The 22,531-nt window shown below is 36.2% G+C and overlaps 1 protein-coding gene across 2 annotated transcripts in view; it reads left to right on the top strand.

Annotated features, from left to right (window-relative positions):
• Window positions 1-22,236, top strand: part of ZNF804B (zinc finger protein 804B) — a 224,989-nt gene extending 202,753 nt beyond the window's left edge. For both annotated transcript variants that reach the window (XM_021551719.3, XM_021551717.3), the window contains exons 3-4: window positions 11,967-12,097; window positions 14,635-22,236. In XM_021551719.3, coding sequence (XP_021407394.3) covers window positions 11,967-12,097; window positions 14,635-18,319 — 3,816 coding nt within the window. In that variant the 3' untranslated portion in view covers window positions 18,320-22,236. The remainder of the gene's footprint in view (window positions 1-11,966; window positions 12,098-14,634) is intronic.
• Window positions 22,237-22,531: the final 295 nt, after the last annotated feature.

Here is a 22,531-nt window from a genome sequence, read left to right as displayed (position 1 = left end):
GTTCAAGGAACCTTACAATGTGCCTTGTATGTCTTTAAGGGACATTCCTAGCAAAAAAAAAAAAAAAAAAAATCAAGCAAAATAGAAACATATTTGTGCATCACCAAGACAGAAGTAAAAAGGGTGAGATTAGTAATTTATCATCCTTACTTAGTTAAATGCATTAATTAACATATTTTAATGTGTCTCTAAGGGAAAAATAAAGGAGGCAACCCAGACTGATTATCATTTCACATTTTTTACAATTTTATAATAATTAAGTTTTATCAGAAGTCATTTAAAAGATGCAGATTAATTCTCAGATTAAATTTCACCAAAATAAATAGAGAAATGTAAGTGGCATGCACATGAATACCAAACAAATGTACTAGTGCAGGTGATGGTGCAGTAAAAAAATACCTATTTCTTGAAAAAAAAAACAAACTAAAACCAAACCAAGCCAAACCAAAAATGCCTAAACTGTTATTTATTCAGGAAATGTTTTTAGAGTAGAATGGTTACCGAGGAACGTGATAAGATCAAAGCTATAGTTCATACAGAAGGTTTGCATCGTTTAGTTTCAAACAAATTGAAATTGTTCATAAAGATTTTTCATACTTTGCTGCAGCAGTGTTACTTTAGAAAAATACCTTTTAAAATTTCTTGTAAGGTATGCAATAATACTTTCATAATATTAATTATAAAATAACCACACTGTTGTTTATCATTCTTGAGATACAGGAATTATGAAAATTTCAACTTTTATACATTACATTTCATTGCTGTTTAGATGCATTAACATCAAGACTTGATAATTTAATTTTCTATATAAATTTTTCAAATTTTATTCTCCTAAGACTAAAAAATAAAGAAATACCAGATATCAAAGTTTTATGCACAGCTGAACTTCTAGTCTTTAAACAAGTGTGTAAGTATACAGGAATTGACAGACACCCCCTGGAATTCTGTGACATACTTTATGCTTATAGTTAGCATTTCTTGGCTTGTTTTCAGCTCTTAGCATGTTGATGGATCCCAAGTACTGCTTCCTTCAAAAGAAACACCTAAATGCTTATGTTGAAAAGTCACATTACGTTGATGTGTGTTTACACTTTCCATTTAGGATCTGTGGTATTCAACAGGGTACTAAATCATTTCTGGCAAAATTAAAACAGCGTATGGCTTCTGTTCTGAACCTGCCCTGGATCTCCCACCTTAGCCCAGCCCAGTGAATATCAAATCACAATTAATTGAGAAAATACAGGGTAAAGTAATACCATGTTTGGGGGTGAACCAGTGCAGTTTATTAGGGAACACAATCTCCCCAGGCAAGAGGTCACAGCACCAAGGCTGGGAGTTCAAGAAGCGTTTGGACAATGCTCTCAGGCACACGATGCGAGTCCTGGGCGGGGCAGGAGTTGGACCCAATCACCCAGCTCAGAATATTCTGTGATTCTGTGATAGTTACCAATATTTGAATACAAAAATTATTTCCTAAATGGTACAATGTAATTCTCACCTTTCAAAAGGGATCCAGAATATTCAGATTAATCCATCTTTACTTCAAAGAAACATTAATTCTTCTCATGGGCTCATAATGACCAGCTTTACTTTACCAGCATTACTTTACTTTTTCTGTATTACTCTCATATAATTCGATTCTGATTTACACCAAACATTCAATTAATTGACATAATCTTGGCTCTCAATAACCTGTGTCAAATTCTGATTTCCTTCCCATTTTGAATTTTAGCACAACATAATGTCCGTTTTCTTAGTTTAAAAAAATAAAAAAAAAAATTTAGATTCTGACTTTCAGATTGAAAATTGGAACAGTACACATGTCAAACAAGTCATAGCCTAACATATCTAAACATGGAGTGCATCAGAAGTATACAGCAACTGTTAAAGAAATTTTGTTATTTCAGGGAAATGAACAAATTTTTTCTTATATAATTCTTTTTATTGTTGTAGAAGGTCTCTCTAAAAGATAAACCTACAATATGTGAAAAACAATCAAGTTTTTTTTCAGAAATTAAAATTATAACATCTAATCCATCTGTCCTACTTCTCCTTATCTCCAGAATATTTCCCAGTGTTGTTCTAACACATCTAGTCGAAAGAATGTGAAACAACTATCATCATATTGTATCTGGATTGGTGCATATTTTAAGAGGCTTCTTTTCCATTTCTGTACATATACTCATGGTATTTCTCCTTTTTTTTTTTTTTCAAGAAAAAATTAAAATTCAGGGTTCTAGAAAAATATGGATTACTGGAATAAAAAAACACAGTATAAATAAAAGAGCAACTTTGAATTTTATAGGAATGAGAATTTTATGGGAGGGGGTAATAAAGCTTGCTTAAAAGGTTCTTTGTGTCAAGTGATAGGAAAGAATTTAGTGAAAATAGTGACATAGTATCTCAGAAACAGTGAGTGATCTTTAGACTCTTAAACATGCTCATATCTACATGAAAAGCTAAATGTGTTCATAGCACCATTTGATATAAGAATAAACAGACATTATCTGTGTGGCTAAGAGGATAACATTAAATGCTACTTCCCATAACTCCAGAACATATAAGTGAGTAAGAAAAGTAGTACAGGATTGCTCTTATGAAAGTGCACCATGTTCATTTCTACTCTCTTTTCAGGAAGCAGTTTCTAGAATACTGTTAAAAATTTTAAATTATTGCATCACATCAAGTTGAAGTGTGTCAAGTTTCAGCTCAGTGACATGTAGCACACCAGTAAGTTCAAGGGGACAAAATACAAGTCACAAGTTGCAAATAAGTAATATTTTAAGTACATAGTAATAAAAAAGGAGCTAGACAGAACCAAAATATCTTTGACTTTATAAACTGGAAAATTAGGGCATTCACTCTTCATGGTTTGGTCATCTTTTTCTATGACACACTGAATTTGCTTAAGCACCTTACTGCTCTTGTCATTTCAGAAGGAAATTCTGTTTAACTGGGAAGAGAGATGGATAAGCCAAGTAGATGGAAGAAAGGAGACTAGCATCAAAGGAGAGAACACACAATAATAATGTGAAGCAAAATTTGGAAAATAATTAAATAAACCATAAAATATAATGAAAACAATCTTTTTACATATCAGTACAATGTACTGGGATGTGTTCTCAGAAGATTGCCTCTGATAACCAAAGGCTATACCAGGTTCTTAAACTATTATCTCTGAAAAAAACCAAAAAACAACAATAAACAAAACCAACCCCCCACCCCCCCAAAAAACACCCTAACTTATGTTCATATTTTTCTGCAAATAAACCAGAAACTGGTACATAAATTACTATTCCAATCCCATGCACGAAGAAATTAGTTATCAGATCTTCCATCTGAATGTGCTGCCTCTGTGGACCTCCTTTATGACAAGAATAGCACAAATACATCCATATTATGGGTCTCTAAAAATAATAACATTATTAATAACATTAAAGTAGATATTTAATCTGTATCATATTTTTAATCTATAATATTTAATCTGTATTTCTATATTAGCATTGTGATGATGAACATAGACATACAGGAAATAAAAAAAGATAATTGTATATGGCAAATGCAAATAAAATATTTGCATATATCTGTATAAATAACAAACTATAACATGAACTTCTTTTAGGAACTTAGTTTCATAAAGATGAATGAGCTTGTAAAATGGGCTGGGAGGAGAAAAATCAAACAGAAAGATGTGAGAGAGAACAAAGAAATTTCAAAGAGCACTTGGCAGATGGTTTAAGAACCCAAATCCCAGAACAGAAAAAGACCAAATAGGTTATAAACAGCTAATCTCATTTAGACGGAAAGTCAATTCTCTCTGTCTTAAATTTATAATAAAGGAGAGAAAGGAAAAATGGATGGTAAATACTATAAATCACAAGTGTAGAAATTGGAAAAGAAGTGATGGAGGGAAGTAAAAAGGTCAAAAGAAAAATCTGTAGTCATCAGAGATGAGGGCAAGAAAGTTTCTGAAAATGTATTGAGAACATAAAGTATCTTCTGGTCCAAATTGAAATTATTTACTTTTTAGAAGTGACATAAAAAAGACTATTCAATACAGATTTCTGTTCTATACTTGGAACAAAGCCAAATGACTTAGCCACATCCATGATGTTTAGGATGAGTGTGAAGTACCACTCCATCATTACTTAAGAAGGACCTTAAACATGTTCTAGAAACAAATATTTTTGTCTCAGCTGGTTCAGGCCATAAACTCTCCTAATATTTAATGTTGATTTTTAATGAGTCTCAAAGCACTAGCAGAAAAAGCATCAAGCTAGATGATGCCATGATAGGATTTAAAAAGAATAAACAAGAAAATCTGTCATTCTGACATTAGTGCCAGGGAATATATTGGCGTGACTGATCTTGGTCCCTATAAAAGAAAGAAAAGATATGATTGGATGATTACATAATTCCTTTGTGATCTTTTCTGATGGAGCAAAACTGCTAGGAAAGCTCATGTATTAAAGCTCCTTTTCTTGGAGCAGGCATATTTTGTTATAGAATTGCTGCTAGATTCCTGGTTACCTTTAATGATCCTGCTCCAGAAGAGCTCAGTCTGCTTTGAGCAAATAAAAGAGAAAAAATATTTTGGTTTAGACTGATTAAAAAAAAAAAAAAAAAAGAAAACCACAAGACCACAAGCTAACATACATTTATAGCTAGTTATATCATCCTATTAACAAAACAATTTTTTACTTCCTTCATATATTTGATGAGGCTTCTGCTCTAACTCCCTCCAGTATCCTTCACACATATTTACCCAGTTTGTAACTTTTCATCTAAAGTCCAGTGGCTGGTGACTATAAGCAAGGTTACATTTATCTCAAGTACATATTAAAGTGTTTCTTTTTAGTGATGGACTTGTTCTCTTGCAGAACACCTTCAAAGTCACTGTGGAGTGGTTGAGTCAACTTTCCTCTATGTAAACTATGACCATAGCACAATAATTTGGAAGAGGTTTATCCTTTATACTCTGTTGGTTTTTCCTCAGCATTATCATAGTAACCCAAATCAACCTATTATGCAGCTAAATCAAAATTAGGTTTAATTCAGGTGACTTACATTTTTTTTCAATGGGTGTACAAAGAGTTAGAGATGATAATTAAACATATATACCTGTAAATGTTGATTCAGTCTCTTCTCTGCTTTTTCTGAAATTCACTCCATCTTTTTATGCCTTCATTTTTTTATTTGTAAAATGAGATCATGGTAATGATGAAGTTTCATAAGAAATCTGACATCTGTCTATGAAAAGTGTTATTTCAAATCCATGTATGAACATTTCTGCTGTCATTTTCCTTACTCTGAAAGCATTCTGACCATACTGAAGAAAGTTTGAGGCCACATTTTGGATTCACCTGTATAATTCTGGGATAACTTAGACTGTCTTTTCATTAAAATTTAAGTGATTTTTTTTTTATTCTGCCTGCTACAGTTAAAACAAATAAAGTGATGAGATAGGCTTTAAAAACATCTGGAAATTCTTAAAAAATTTAAAAATAAGATTTAAATAAGTACTAAAATTTTTGAAAGGCGCTAGTTATGCACAGGATCTGTAATGCCAGGGGTGATTTTTTAGCTGCTTAAAGGAGAAGGAAAAAGAAATAAAATTTGTAAGATGATGGTTTTGATCTAAGAAGGGTCCAAACACCCTGGCAAGTGAGGTAATATATGAACTTGAAGGGAAGATACAGACCCTGCCACAAATTTTTTATCACTATGATGTGTTGATTTTTCTGGATAAATTGCTCTGTATTCCAAAGTGACACTAAATACATCTAATCAAAGTACAGAGTGTGCAGCCAGCTCGGTGGAGCCTATGACAATGTTTGCTGGGGCTGATAGAAAGATGAGTGGGCAATAGCTCAGGCTTCCACAGGAGTAAGCTGCTGGCACATAGTGCATGTCCTGTCCTCTTCCCTGGAAACAGCTTCCAAATGCATCTGTTTCAACTTTATCTGGGGAATTCTTATGAGAAACACAACTGGATCTTTGAAAATGGAAAGATCCATAAATGGATACTTTCATCCAGCAATAGATGAAATCAGTTTAATTAACAGGAATATTTGCAGGTCTGGTTAAACAGTGAGAGTTTCTCTGAAGATATGAAAAACAAGCCCTCCAAAGGGCCATCTGTAATTTATCCTCCAGGTTAGATCCTTGATCAGCATCTCTTTCACTGATAGATGGATTCTCTAGCACATGTCTGAGGACTGAGTTTTCCTCCCTCCTGCTGTCATCTCATTCCCTAATCCAATCAGACAAGGGTATTTTCTTTTTCGTCTTCTCGCTCACTTCCACTACCAATATTAAATATGTTACAGCTGGCTATGATAGAGCATATTCTAACAAATAATTACTTGCACACACTTCAAAGAGATCTGTAGCTATTTATAGATAAAACAAATGAAAATTTATCAGCTAGTTTTGGAGCTTCATCTCTTATTGCTAATTCCTGCATATAATAGCTTTTCCAATTTATTTTTAGGATTTGACTTACCATAGTAAAGGCAAATTCCTTCATTGCTGTTTCCTCACTTTCACTTAGCAAGCTAACACTGTAAGCTTTACATATGAAGTTTAATTATGTTCTCTAGTGACTATCATTCTCATTTGATGGTTTGCAGTGGGAAATCATTTTACAAATAATGCATTTGGTTCCAATGTTAGGGTTACAGGCAAGAGAATAATTTCTGAAATTAACATTCCTTTCTTCCTCAATTAACCCTTCTGTGGTGAATTTGGTTAGAACCTAATTAAGAAGCCTTTTTGCTGAGAGGGAATAAATCTTTAAAGCAAATCAGGCACTCAGACACATTAGTTCAAGGACTTCAGTTCAAAGAAGGCTCTCTAAATATAACAGAAGACATATACCTAATAGGGTATATACATTTTTACCTGGGGCTGGAATGCATAATGAGTAGTTTGGAGGGTGCATTGTGAATGATATTCCAGAGCAAAACAATTCTAAATGTAATGGGAAAAAATAATTTAATTGATACTAAAATGACATTTTCTAGCTTAATAAATAGAAAATTACTTTTTTTCTCAAAGATACCTTCTATTCACATTCCTCCAGCTACACTACTTGAAGAAGAAGAGGATTTGCTACTCGGGATAGTTATAACAACAGTTCATCTTCCCAGAATCTGAAGCAGTTAACACTGAGAACCCCTGTAAAATCTATATAATGGCAAAGACCCTGGCAGAATACTCTGGAGAAGTTATACTGTCTCCCAGTACCATACTCCTATGGTCCTCAAATTGAGACACTTGCCAGTTAAGAAAGAGGCAAAACACTTGTTGAGTAGCTCAAATTTCTCCTCATTTGTTGTTACCCATTCACCACTCTCGTTTGCTTTCTTTATTTTGCAGTATGCTTTCTTTAACCTTCATTTTTTGGCTGACATTCCTGCTCTCCCTATTATTCTTTTCATTTTTTGCCAAGATCATCTCCAGCTGCACCTTGGCCTTCCTGACCAGTGCTTACATAACTAAGCAGCATCGCTGTACTCTTCCCAGGACACCTGTCCCTGCTTTCACTACCTTCCCATTTCTTTCTTGCCTCTTATTTTGACCAGCAGGTCTTGATTCAGCCATGCCATTCTCTTTTCCTCTTACAGCAAAGGATTGGTGTAACTCCCTTATAGATCTGCCAGCCTGGTTCTGCTGCCTTGTCCCAGAGGGCAGCAGTCTCTCGGGTGGGCCGATTGACTAAACCCTCACTCCTCCCACCATGCTGCAGTGATGGCAATATTCTCCTGCCTTTCTAGCTGAGCAGTGGGATCATCTCCTCCAGTTTGCTGCCCAAGCTGTGTGCATTGGTGTAAAGGCTGGGAGGCAGCTGTGTCTCCTTCATCAAAGAGCACCCTGTAGAAATTAGGATCGACACCTTTAATAACCTCTGTACACAATGTACACAGTCCCTCTTGTTTTAGACAGCTGCTTTAACAACAGGTGATTGGGTCCCTAAAGTGCTCTTTTCTTTCCAGTGGTTATGAAGAAAGGCATCTGAAGTTGATCAGAAGAATAGCAATCCAGGTAAACATTTACCTGCACAGGGAAAAATAGAAACCAGGATTATAACTCTGGAGAGAAAGTAAACTCAGTACTGCAAATGCAGCCTGCAATGAGTATTCAGGTGCTCATAGGTCAGTGCAAAGCAAGTATTGGCCCAAATAAAGTGACAATTTAAAAAAGAACAAAACACAACTCCCCAGACATTAAGAACGGGAAGAAATTTCTAAATTGCAGATATTTGACCACTGTTATTTGATGTCTAGCAAAAGTAGGTATTGAAGTATGAAAGTAGGTAGTTAACTCATTTAAATCTCTGGGTGATTCATATCAGAGTTACAGGAGGAAAAGCATAGATCCAGCAGTTTTTGACTGAGTCAGACAGAACAGCCAATGGAACTCACACCAGATCTACAAGTAAATCTTTCCATGACAATGAACATTATTTTGTAGTCTTCTAATACTCTCTGTGGTGTTTATAAAAAAAGGGATGATTTACTTTTGGTTATGGAAATGTCCACACATGCATGTACAAAAAACTTAGAAAGAATATAACATGAGTCTAAAAAAAGAAATATAACTGCATGACAACTATATTTGTAGCTGGTGAAGGACAGAACACAAGAAACTATTAACTAAATTATATTTTATTATATATGCCTGTATTTACATGCCCAGTTAAGTACCTAATTATGTGAAAAATGCAACTGCTGTGTAAAGCAATGTTAATTTTCAAGCACACCTACACACCTACTGAGCTTGGGGTTGTCATTCAGATATTTTCTCAATTGCATGCTCTTGTATCCCACCTGCAGAAAGTATCTGTGTGCTTGTCAGAAGTCTGGCTCAGGTTATTAGTGGAGAAAACCAGGGCTTTGCAGGTTCAACAGGCAGTCCCATGATCTACCCAACATAGCTGACAAAATTCATTATGACTCCTAACTAGAGCTCTGGCAGTGCAGCTTTGTTTTGTTTTGCTGAGGGGATGTGCAGGGAGAGCCCTTTCTCTCCTCAGACTGTGGAGCTTTTGATTTCTTGGATTTCAGCTCCAGTTGATGAGTTCTCTGCTATGCTTACCTACATTTCTTTTTCTTTTCTCTACTTCTCTGACACATGCTGCATGCCATTAGAGAGCAAAAAAATACTGCTGGAACTCCTATTCCTAGTGTTGGTCCATTTGCTTTTTTGATTATCATCCTGACTGTCAAATAAATGAAATGGCATTGCTTTGCACTACTGTGCTCCATAGTTCTTGGTTTCACACTGTTCTTTGTTTCCTTGACAGGTAGAAACTGTTTCTGTTTTTCCTCATGAATGCTTTATGTGTGATGCTGAACAGCTCACAGCGACAGCTAAAACATAGCAAGCTGCCCTAAAGGGCATTTCTCAAATGTCTTTCTGTGCCCTTTCTTCACATTGGACATGTTAATAAGGCTCAAGACTACCTATGTTTTTCTGTGGAGAATAGGATCTTTACAGCTTAAACATCTCTACACTCATGTAAATATTACCTAGGTGACAGAACATTTGGGTTTGTTCTGTGAAGATTCTCTGACTTCTTTTTTCAGCTTTGGCTTTAATACATTATTGGAAAAGTTTTTCTCTTGAACCAAAAGTAACATTTTTTACATATTCATCCATTTGACTGCAAATTGCAGACAATGAGGTTGAGGGAATAGAGTGCTACACAACTGGCCTGACAATGGACAAATGAATAGTGAGAGGGCATGTAAAGGGACAGGTAAGAGCTAAACATATAGGGAACAACCATTTATTTCCAACAAGGTGAAGCCTAAGAACTTTAAAGAGGACTATGCAGCTGTCCTGTTTTAGAGTCTAGTTCCATGAAGTAGTGAATGTTGGGGCCGATACAAACTTTATGGATAAACACAGATTTGGCAGACTGTAGATAGTTCTCATGATATGGCCAAGCTTTCATCAGGCACTGGGCAGCATGGTGATTCTTGCTGGCTGGTAGTGCACCAATTTCCTGAGCAACTTCTTGGCTTTCTCATCCCTATCCAACAGAGAGTGTCTCTGCAAAACCATCAGGATGGCTGAGAGCCAGAGACCCATCTTAAGCTCCCTGAGCAAATGATTTGTAGCCAGCCCAGCTCTCCCTGTCTCCAGACCAGTGCTCAAAGGCATATGTCTTGGGTCCAAAAGGCTGAAAGCAAACAAAAAACTTCTGCTCTTAGTCTCCCAGCACTTATTTTTCCTCTCATGGATGTTATCTGACTTTTTAAAAAAATCTCATACATGAAGGACAGCTGATAGTGTGAGATGTGAGAGATATTCACTACAGCTTTCCAGAACTCTTCACAGAAATAAATCACAGACCTTCTATTGCCTGTTTCCAACAAGTGCTTTTCCATGCCTCTCTGTCATATTATGTCATTGCCACTAACTGGATTCTTTCATCTTAGCTGGACAAAAAAGAACCTGTCATCTCTTTAGATGGGTGGTTTTCACCCATTAGCTTTGTTGTAATCTATTGGCAAAAGCTAGACCTCTCTCAAGAAAGCAGTTCTCTCACGCATTTATAATTTTCTTGACCTCTACAAGTTGAGGACTCTTTGCCTCCAGCCCTGTTTTCTCAGAAGCAGATGCATGTTGGCCAGTGTACAGTTCTGTGCCATGGCTAGACTGCTCCCCATACCTGAGCTGCAGAAAGCAGTATTTGCTTTTACAATGCTTGGTCAGCCTTCTATTAATCCTACTGATGCATATTGATCTTTTGGCCCTACCACTGTGAGTAAAACAGCATGAGATGGTGGCAGTGATTGGGATGTTGATCTTTAGGTTTTGGTGGACAGTCAAGTAGGCTCAGATGCTGAAAGACAAGCAGCAGTTTAAAAATGACTGAGATATCAAAACCTTTCTTCAAATCTACTTTGCAAAAACAGCTCCAGGGAAATTCAGCATTCAGTGGTGTTGATACAGTAGTTCTAAATTACACAGACAAGTGCAGCCACCTCTAGACCAAGAGGCAAACGAATGCAGCAGTTTTGTTTCAGTTCTAGTCCTCAAAGCTTCCAGTTTGGGCATCTGGTGAATACATCAGAGCTCCCTCCCTGCTTGCAAACATTTTTCCTCAAATACTGGAGAAGTGTGGAAGGGGAAAGGCATTTCTGCCCTGGAGTATGGAAGCATAAATCTGAGCTGGGGAGCTGTAAGGTTAGACATGACTTGCTGGCTCCTAGAGAGCACAGTGAACTCAGAGACAATTGTTTTTGCAGAGGATGCTGTTGACACTTTCTAGTTTATGTTTTTCCTTTGTTTTCCTTATGTTATCAGTGGTGCAAAATCAGGCAATCAAAAAAATATAATAAAGGCAAAGAATTTTGTTCTCTCCAACAGCAATTACCTGATTTACTGGTGTGTGAGGTGATTAAAAAAATTGTGAAAATAACTACAAAACAGTTTTCTGACTAAATATTTCAGACAGTGGTTCTCTCATTTGAGAAAATAATACAGGCTTAAAAAGGTACAAAACCAACAGATAAGTCCCCACACATCTGTGTATACATGTCCAAGTAGAGAACAATAAAATATATTGCACATAGGAGCTCAGAGTTATTCCAGTATATGCCTGTGGATTGCATTTCAACAGGATAAATCAAATAGGAAAATGTTGACCTCATTAAATGGATTCTAGATTTGTGTCTGTATTTGTACATAACAGAACATTTTTGCATTCATCAGAAACCAAAAAAGCTGTCATTCATACACAGGCATCTATCAGATAAATATCAGAATGTAAATTATGTTGTTTTGTTAAGCAAAAATAACATTTTCAATCTCTTCTCACTATTACAGTATTTTAAGTATACTTTTATTTTCTATTTACATACCAACTTCATGAAAAGTGAATAAATTGAGTGAGAGGAACAGTATCTGGAGCATACATCTCTAATCCCTTTGTTTATATTCTTTTCATACAGAGATTGAAAGATTTAAAACAAAGGGAATTTGCTCGAAATGTGGCTTCAAAGTCATGGAAAGACGAGAAGAAACAGGAAAAAGCACTCAAGCGACTCCACCAGCTTGCAGAGTTACGGAAGCAGTCAGAATGGCAAGTTTTTAAAAGTTGTATGAGGTTTTAATGCCCTCTTTCCTCTCTTCCAGAAGAAATTATAATATTTTTACTCCTACACAAGTAATGTAGAGAGATTGTGTGTGCTGTAACCTGTTTTCAGCTGTCTTCAACTCCAAATGATCTTGTTCTGCAAACCATACATTGAAAACCTCCTCTGACTTAATTACATGCTGTTTGAAAGTTTGTAATTTTCTCTCCTGTAGATAGTTACTCTCACGTCTTCTAAACGGAGTGCTTTGAAGGCACTTCTATAATATCACCATTTTACCTTATCCAAACTGATCTGAAGAGATTGGTATGACTGTCTTAACATTTTATCATAAGTTAATGGGAGAGGATAAACCCTTTGTGAATACTTTTTACTACTTTTAAGGTACTGGGATTATTCTTCAGTTTCTCTGTAGGATAGTTTGAATGAAAAACAAATAGTTAACTGCATTAAGTTGGTCTAATACTGTTAACTCTATTTATTAATATCAAGATAGAGGACAAAGATTGCAGTATTAAACCTTTAAATTTGAGACATCTCCTTTGTCTAATGACACTGAATATTTCAGTAGAATAGATTGCCATCAGACAAATTGTTTATATTAATCTATGACCACAATGAGTTAATCAGATAAATAAGCTGGCATTGTTTTAAATTCATCTGAAGACTATTGTACCCTGGAAATAACAGCATTCAGAGTTTATTACAAACTCATTTTGGCCTATGTAATTGCTTTTGAGCAATCTGCTGAAATATAACAGTTTAGTGCTAATATATCACTTTTATGATTACGACTCCATTTTCATACAAATCTGCTGAAACAAATGTAACTGCCTGTGAGAATCTTCCTTTATGCCCGCACACTTGAAGATGTAGTCTCAGATAGAGCAGTAATATCAGTGATAACAGGAAAGCCAGAACCAATCTGGGAGGGAAAGAGCAAGTTTGCTTTTAGAAAGAGCCAGGAGTCTATAATATTTTGCATAGGGTGTGGAAGGAAAGAGTTTGCTATTCCTGCCTGTAATCACAAGTAGGCTCAGGAGAGGCTGAGTGCAGGGATTTTGGTGAAGGGGTAACATTCCCAATTGCTCAGGAAAGACAGAATGTCAGCCTTTGTGAGCAGAAGTCCACAAACATACAATTGTTTCCATCCCCGAGTACTGTCGCTCAGGTTCCCACAGTTCCTTACAGCAAGCTAATTCAATTTGACAACAAAATTATTCTTAATCTTGGGCACAGAAAAATTTTATATTGCTATTCCAAGAAAACTTTGAAAAGGATTTATTTATACACCTTCTCCAAGAGATAATTATTCCTTATATACAAATAGGGGTTAATTTTTATCTCTTGATCCTGAATTTCTGGCAAAGGCAAATATATTCTCTGAAGCGCACACATTATGAATTGACCCTGCTCAAGGGACTCTTTCTGTCTTTCCCATTGCTGAAGATCAGTGTATTTTTATAGCATTTATAAAACATGATTGCCAATTATAGACAGCTTATATGCAGATCTAACAGTTTCAATTTACATTTAGTTAAAATATATTAATTTTTTTATCAATTTCTTTAATCTGGTTCTATGGGGTTTTTTTTAGTTAGTGTACTGTGGTACTGCACTGAAAGTAAATGTAGATAATTAGTCTAATGAAATGTATATTTAAAATATATCTTGGAAAAACACTTTTATGTTGGCCATATATGTCATATCTTTAAAGGAAAATGGCTACAGTAATTTCAGTCTCAGTTAATTATCTGTTTCAAGAAATCAGTGGTTCACATTTTTGTTAAGGCCCTAGAATAGGTAATTTTTCTTTAATTACAAGAAAATTAAATAATATTTAAAATCTGAGATATTTTGAAAAGAATAATGAAATTAATGGAAGTAAGACACAGAAAATGTGGCAAAGTAAGTCAAATAATGGTTGATAATGAGACCAGTGAAGTTTCTTCCCCTCCAATGTTTGCTGACAGTTTTAGTATTAATATCTCTTTGAATATTTTGCAAAGTCATTTATTGTGGAATAAAATAAGAATCTACTCTTTAAAAAGCTGAACAAACACATTCTTCCCTAAGCAAGCAGAATGTTTATCTTTCCCTTCTAGAGTTTGATTTTGCTGATGCTCCAGGTAGAAGTATCTCTTTTTGAACATAGCACAATTTCTTTTGCAGAGGCCTTTCAGGAAACCAAGACTTACCACAGATTAGGCTCCCGTAAATATAAATTCAGAGTTAGACCAATATTTGTTCTGCTTGTACATGAGCATAACTGAAAAAGAACCTTCATGTGCTGACATTAAAACATATAATTTTGTATAGGTAAAGACTGTCTTGCCCATACAGAAGTCCAAACTGATGATAAACTGCACATTTACCCTGTTCAAGCTTAGCTTTACCTTGTGAAAAATTGAGTGACATTCTCCTTCACCAGACAGACATTGTCAAATGCAAGCACTGTCATAACTTGGTTACTTAATACTGCTTTCTTTTTTTTTCCTTTTTTTCTTTTTCTCTTACCTGAAAGCATCACTGGGAGTGGACCATTGCTTAAAGCCCCCCGATTAGTCCTGGAAAAGCAGCAAGCACCAGATGGAATTTTACTGTGCAAGGGCAGCAAGTTCACAGCAAGTTCTCAGAGAACCATCACAAGTGAAGGACAGGGTTTCTCCAAAGGCATACTAGAGAAACAGCAACTTATTATAAGCAGGCACCACCCTACAACTGAAAGACACCATGCACTTGGCAATCACATCTCACAAATGTTCCCATATAGCAGCAATACCTCTCAAAGGGCAGGAGTGTCTTTTTCATTCTCTAAAAAGGTCCCTTTGAAGCTTGAGTCCTCAGCATCAGTCTTCAGTGAGAACTGTGAAGAAGGAAATGACTGTAGTGAGTTCCCCAACCATAAAAAAAAGCAAACTACTGAGGGTTGTCATTCTGTCACACTTCTGGAGGAACAAGTGAAAGCAAGTTTGGATAAAGAGTCAGCTATCCCACAAGACCAAATGGATTTGGATAACAGTGCATCAAGTCATGTAGCTGCAAAACCTAAAATGCGAAAGGAAAATGATGAAAATAGTGGCAGGGAATCAGAAGAAAAAAACAGAGCTAATCCTTCATTTTCTAAAGTCAAAATACCGCTTCCAAAATTGAATTTTTCTGCTTCTCTGAGAGAAACAGAGCAAGAGAACAAACTGAATGAATTTGAACAATTCTTAGAAACTCCCATTTCATCTTCATTCCAAGCTAGCAATTTTTGTACACAGCTGAACACCTACAAGCACAGTAATGCCCACCTGCCTGACCAGTTATCTGAGCTCCCACTACAGCCAGCACCTGAGCTGACCTGTTCAAGCAACATTAATGACAGTCCTGGAGTGATAAAAAGAGAAAGATCTTTGGAGATTACTGAAATCACAGATGGAAATGTGGAAACACTTGGAAAGGAGACCACGGTTAAAGAAGTTAAGCCTCAGGCTTTGCCTTTCCTCCATGTAGTGAGCAAAGATGGCACCACTGCTCTGCAGTGGCCCACAGAATTACTTTTGTTTACAAAAACTGAGCCCTGTATTTCATATGGCTGTAATCCATTGTATTTTGACTTCAGACTCTCTTTAAATCACAGAGAGGGTAAACAGCATGAAACAAACAGAGCAACCTGTAAAGAGCTCTCTAAAAATGAGACTGCAGATGAATATGAACCCTCAGGTTTAATAAAACACAAGCAAATGTCAATTGAACAAGATAATCAGTTGTTGAAACCAAAGAAGATGAAAGGCTCCCTAAATCCAAGAAAGGCCAAGCAAAAAGCTGAGTCAGACATAGGGAAAGAAATGAATGAAAATGGTCAAAAATTCATTGCAGATTATTTGAATGAAAATATACCCAAAGTGCCTGCTTACCTTGATGTCTCACAAAAGGATTGTGTGACAGAAAAATGTCTTTATACAACATCACTGAGGAGACCTTTAAAGCATCATCTCCTTGGCTGTGAAAGAAAAACTCAGAACATTAGAAATGAAAGCATTTCCTTCTCTGCTTTTATGTCTAGGATTAAAAACTTTAACTCTGAAAAATGTCACTTAATTGATTCTGAAGAAAAAGATGTGAACCAAAATTACTCCAGATCCCTTCAAGATGTGGTCAGCTGCAACAGTGACATAAGTGACAGTGGAAAAGACTCTAGTGGAAGTTTCTTTAGTTGTAAATCCAGTTCAAACAGCAGGCATTCAGATAATGAAGGATGTGGAAGTTACACAAGATGCTGGAGATTCCCATCTCCTCAAAAGTCCTCATCTGGCAGACATTCCAGCTATTCTGACACTTCAGTTAGCAGTACGAGTAGCTACATGAGTTATATGAGTCCCACATCAAACAATCACAGAAGAAATAATTTGCTTTGTTGTTGTAAAAGAAAAAGCAAGACAGATGAAAGGCACAAATGTAAACACAGAAAGCACAAGTGTATTTTCACTTCAGATGATACAGACGAGGATTACCTTTGTCATTGTAGAAGTCACGGAACTAGAAACTGTATTCAGAGTGGCACAATTAAATATCGAAGATGTTCAAGACATAAACTTTTACAAATCAGAGACAGGTCTAAACACAGCAGATGTAGACATCAGCATTTTGGCAAAGTGCTAAGTAGGAGTAGAAGCTGCCACAAATCCAAAAGTGGTTCCACCAGTGATTCAAGAAGCAGTGAAAGAACATCTAGCAGCAGAATGTCAAGAGGCAGCAGTTCAGGATCCTTCTCAAAAGAAGCTGACAACTGTGACAACAAAACAATAGAGGATGCTGAGAGAGGTTCTAATGCTGAACCAGGAAAAGCTGAAACTGCACATTCCAATGCTCTGAATGTGAATAGTCAGTCCAAAAACTTTGCCACCTGCTCTTCCAAAAACCTGGCAAAAGACATATGTGGAAAAAGAAAGTCAATGACAGCCAAGTTACTTTTAGAAAGAGTGCAGACTAAGAAAACCCAGGAACAAATGCATGATCCAGAGAGATTTTCAATCAGTAGTGGGATAGAATTACAGGATCACTCACAAAGTCACTTTGCTCTTCAGTTTTCATCATCAGTAAATGACATTGCAATGTTACCTTTGCCAGAGAAGGTGCTAAGCATAGGTAAAAATGACGTGAGACATAATGAAATCAGTTTGTTGGAAAACAGCGTGAAGGAAAACTCTGAAGCATCAGAGATAACTAATGTTACTTTTTCACCTGGAACTGATTATGATCATTGTGTTCTTAAAGACATAATTCAAATTGAAACAGGCTATCAGAGCCCAAGCATAAAAAGGAACACAGCAATAAAGGAACAAACCAATCTCTTCATTAGTGAAGTGCAGCCCTTTTTTCAAAGCTGTGATCCAGTACCAAATGATTTCCCTGGTGCTTTCCCCTCTAATAGATATTCTGTTGCTAATTCAACAGAGACCAAAGAAGAACTACATGATATACACATGGACTTGAACCGGGCAGAAGGCAGTTCAGACTCTTTTTGTGACAATGCTATGCAGAAGTATGGTGATACACTAAATGACCTAGAAGTGTACAGTAAATCCACCTCCCCTCCTTTAGCACAGCAGCCTATCACATTTACACCAGAAGAAGTAGATAAATACAGGTTGCTGCAGCTGCGAGCCCAGCAGCACATGCAGAAACAACTTCTGGCAAAACATCTGAAAGTTTTGCCTGCCCCAGGACCAGCTGCCTTCTCTGCAACACCAGCAGTTCCTGCCCTCCCTGCTCAGCAGCAGGCTACGGTCACCACCATCCACCACACGCTGCTGCAGCGCTTTGCTGTCTCGGCAGCTGTGCACCCCCACAGCAGCCATCTCTCCCTGGCACCCCTCCACCCCCTCTCTCAGGCACATTTTGCCCCCATATCACTTGCCCCATTAGCACCAGCCCTTATTCCCACCCACCCTGCTTTGCTGACAGGACACCCACTGCATTTGGTTTCTGCTACTCCCCTCCACCCTTCCCCACTGACCTTCCCTGCGCTGCCACATGCTGCATATATCCCAGCCTTATTTACACCACACCTGAACACAGCCACACCTTCTGCTATACACCCAAATCACTTAGTGCATCCCTTATTCCAAGGACAAGAGCCCCATCACTATTCTTGTTCTATCCAGACCCAACAGTTACCTACAGCAAAAGAAGTTTTCAGTGTTTCTAGCTTCTTGAACTAGCCCAAATGATTTCATCATGGCTCCAACCCCAAATTAAAATAAAATAAAAATAAAGCACTCAGCACGTCTGAGGGGAAATCTACTGTTTTTCTGAGAGGACAACAGCAAAGATTTTAAAGTCCACAATCTGGCTGACAGCATTTGAATGTTGATTTTTTTCTTGTATCACTGAGGAAAAGCTGCTTTAAAGCCTTTCATGATAGCTATCATAAGAAGGATGGGTGGCCAGTGTCATTCTACAGAAAGTTTTAGAAGAATAGCTTGAAGTCTATGACTGTAAGTAGGAAAGAGACCACAGCACCCAGACTAAATGGGATCAATATTGACACTGATGAGGGATTCAAAGTAGCACAATTTAAGGTTGAGCAATCTTGACACACCTCAAAGATTTGATTTTCTGAGTTTGTATATGAAATAGTGCCTGGTTTGGTTAAGGTATTTTAGACTGAGGAAAAAAGCAAGGTATCTGGGACCAGCAGACCCTGGGGCTGTCTCCTGGCCAAAGTAAACTGGGGAGGCTCAGAGGGAGGGGTGGTGAGTTAACACTAGAAGATGAGAATCACAACATGTTGAAGATACTTTAGTGATTTCATCCCTGCTTATGTTGCTTGAACAGTGTAAAGGGACTGCAGTCAGGCCATGGGTGTACAACAAAGCATTCCCTTAGCACAGGGAGCCCTGTGCTGGCAGAAGCAGGCTGCCTCTCTTCTCTCTAAGCCAAGCACCCAAGAAGGCTCACTGAGAAGCCAAGTTCTTTGGCACTGCCTATGCCTGGCTGTGTCACAGGAAATGTCAGGATGAGCCACACCAGCCCAGAACTGCCAAGCAGCCAGTGCTGGCTTTGAACCTCAGAGGTCCTTGGCCAAAACTGCAATACCTTTTTCCTACCAAACAGAGCTCTGATGTGTGGAAGTCTTTCCCAAAGAATATGTAAATATTTTTCATCCCTTTAAAACACAACAGAAACAATTGGCTAGTCCTATAAAATCATGCAGATATTCATAAAGATGCAGAAGTAAAATTCTGATCAAAAAATGGCTCTACACATTGAGACTTGAAGAAAAACATGTTCAAGTACTCAGCATTTAAAGGTTTATTGAATCTAAACTAATATGTCAAGATTCTCGCATGGCTTCCCAAACTCTCAACAAGTAAATTGAAATTACAAATCCACAATGTTTGAATGCATGTATCCAACCTTCAGAGTAATGTGTGGCTGAAATTGTTTGTAATAACTGTGCATCTGGAAATAGGTGAAGGCTTCAGCATCTCTTTGAATGCCATAGTTTGACATTTTTTATAATGCTTCTAACTGAAAATGGGATTTGGCATGAAATTAGTTCATAATTACGGTTAGACTGCAGGCATGCTTCCCCCAAAAAAATTGGCCCATGAAATATCCAACACACAGTACCTGTTTGTTTGGATTACAAATATTTGAAATAATTTAAATTCATTTGCAATAAGGTAGTGCACAAAGTGTACCTTTCAGAATCAATATAAAACACATTGAAAAACTTTTGGAGAAATTTTATTCCATTATATTCAGCAACCTGAAGAAGCTGAAAAATCTAATTGCAAATAAGTTCTATCTTTAAAATACAACAGAACCAATTTTCTTAGTTTTAATCAAAATACATTGATCCATTGCAATAAAATTGAATTGGTTTAATTTATGTCTTTCTGGAACTTCTTCAGCATAAATTGGTAATACACCAAACTTTTTGAGTTACTTTACAAGTTGTGACTGCTAGTTTTGTATTTTCAAAATAGCTTTATACATTTGATGGTTTAGCAATTGAAAAAAAAATCAGAAAGAAATTATGAAGACTATGTAAAAGCAAAGCATTTTGGTGTTGAAAAAGGTTGGTGGCACCAGCATCCTCAAACATATTTTGCTTTGATTCCCAACTTATTTTTTAGTCTCATTAACAAAATGGATTCATGCCATTTTCGTGTTACTTATCAATACATAAGTAGCATGTAAGTTATATTTATTTTTCTCATTTAAATTGTAGAGTAATTCTTTAATTGAAATTATTGCTTCCAAATTAAGGAAGTCAAAAATTTTATTTGGGAAGAATGTAGAACTAAATGTTTTCAGAGTTTAACAATTCTTCCTTTCAATTTTGGCTGAAAATTTCCCCAAAATAAGGTCTGAATTTACATACATTTTCTGTACTTCTGATACTTTATTTTCTGAGAATCAAATATATTTCACTTACTCTGACTAAGCACCTCTGAAAATTATTACTTGCTTGGATGGAGATCACTCACTCAGTGGACCACTTGGACACATTAGTCATAAGTCTGCAGAAACATTCTGAATTGGACATCCAAGGCAGCAGGTCAAGCTGTGCCCCAGGAGGGGCTGACTGGCCTGCGTGGCCACCACCCGCAGCCCAGGACATTGCCAGCATAAAAGGTCCATTTCCAGCCCCACAAGCTTTTAAATTTATGGGCCCAGTTTCATCTCTGTTGAAGTAAACCCAGCTGTTCTCATTGTGTATAAGAGTTCATTTGTATCCTAAGTAGATAGCACCAAGAGAAAAATGTGGAACTGAGGGAATGATGGGCTAATCTCATCTTTAATGCATGTACACATATTTTGTATTCCCACTTCTACCAGACAATGTTAATACTCTAGAAATTTCTGTGGCAAGAAACCCAGCCAAATCAAACTTGACCATACCCTACTACATAGATAATTTATGGAAAATAGGTGTATTTGTTTCCCTTAATGTATGCACCATACAAAGGGACTGTAGAATAAATGAAATCATAGGATTTCCATGCATCAGCATGGTAGGGCAAATAAATTGACAATGAAGATTAATTTTAATTCTTGGAACAATGGGAATAAGAATTTTGAGATGTTTTAATGGGGAGAAAAAAAGAAATTAAGAACATAAAGAGCACAACATAAAAACAGTAATTACTGATTACCAAACAAAGGCAATGTCCAATACCATTCTTAGTGCACAGGAGGGATTTTCTTGGAGAAATGTAATAAAGCTATTGGCACAGCTGAAATTATATATTTTCTTTAATTGCTGCCATATATTTTTCATCACTAATGTACTTTAAATATCTATCATTATAATTATTAAAAGCATTATTGAGCCTGATGTATGGAGCCGTGCTACAATTTTGAATTTATTTAAAGGGATTTTTAAAAGAGTTATAGTATCCTTATGGCAGTGATATATACACACCAAGTTAATAATCTATTTTAGCTTGATTGTATATTCTTCATACATAATCCAAGGAAAGAGGCCACCCACACATTAAAATTCCAATTAAAAAAATTCCTCAGTCACACCATCATAAATTTTTTTGTTCTTGTTTGGAACTTTTTTCTTTGTTTCTGATGCATTTCTGGAATATATTCAACATGTATATTTGTTGTGCAGATTTGCGTAAAAATGCAATTTGATCAGATTGATTTTAAAAGTGTCAAGTTTATATTTAAAACTGGATAATACTCTGGCTAGTATAATATGTAAACTAGTAATTTTGTTTTGTATTCTCTGTATAAAGTGTTTTATATTATACAGTAGCTAAGTGAATTGCACTATTGTACATGCAATGGGACTTTTGTTTTAGCTTATTCAAGGAATCCCTGGGAATGTAGTTTAATGCAATAATATTTTTTTTCAATAAAAAGCTTACTGGTATAAAGAGTGTCAGTCATGTATTTTTAATGTAAAGCATACCAAAAGGCAGCAACCTAATAAAATGCAGAATGATGCAAACATATTCTGTATTTTAATCTCCAGAACTGAAATACATTTAATTCATTCCTGTAGTTATAATCCTGAAATTTCATAGAATGTTTCCTAAAGACTTTAGTATGTGTTACAAAAGTGGGTTGTTTAAATGGAGCTGAAAATAAATATTCCTTACAAAAATATTTCTATCTATGTGGTTTTTCCAAGGACTTTTAATGAATAAAGATCCTCCTGAGTATTTTTATGCACAGATAAGTTTATTTAGAATTATACATACAACTCACCTGTCAGGTTCCCCAAGTAATTGTATAGCAGTACAGATTCTTTGGTAAAGAATCTAACAGTATGATCTACAAATGTGCATTTGTTCACCCTTCAATCATTCTTTAAATCTTCAAAGATTTAGGATTAGTATTACTTTATCCCATGTTTTCCCTATTTCCTTGTAGTTTTCCAGTTTGTTTATTGCATCCTTTTGCAT

This window comes from Lonchura striata, chromosome 1, assembly GCF_046129695.1.
Source record: "Lonchura striata isolate bLonStr1 chromosome 1, bLonStr1.mat, whole genome shotgun sequence".
NCBI lineage: Eukaryota > Metazoa > Chordata > Aves > Passeriformes > Estrildidae > Lonchura > Lonchura striata.
Note: the sequence above shows the minus strand (reverse complement) of the source record. Positions and strands in the feature narration are given on the sequence as shown.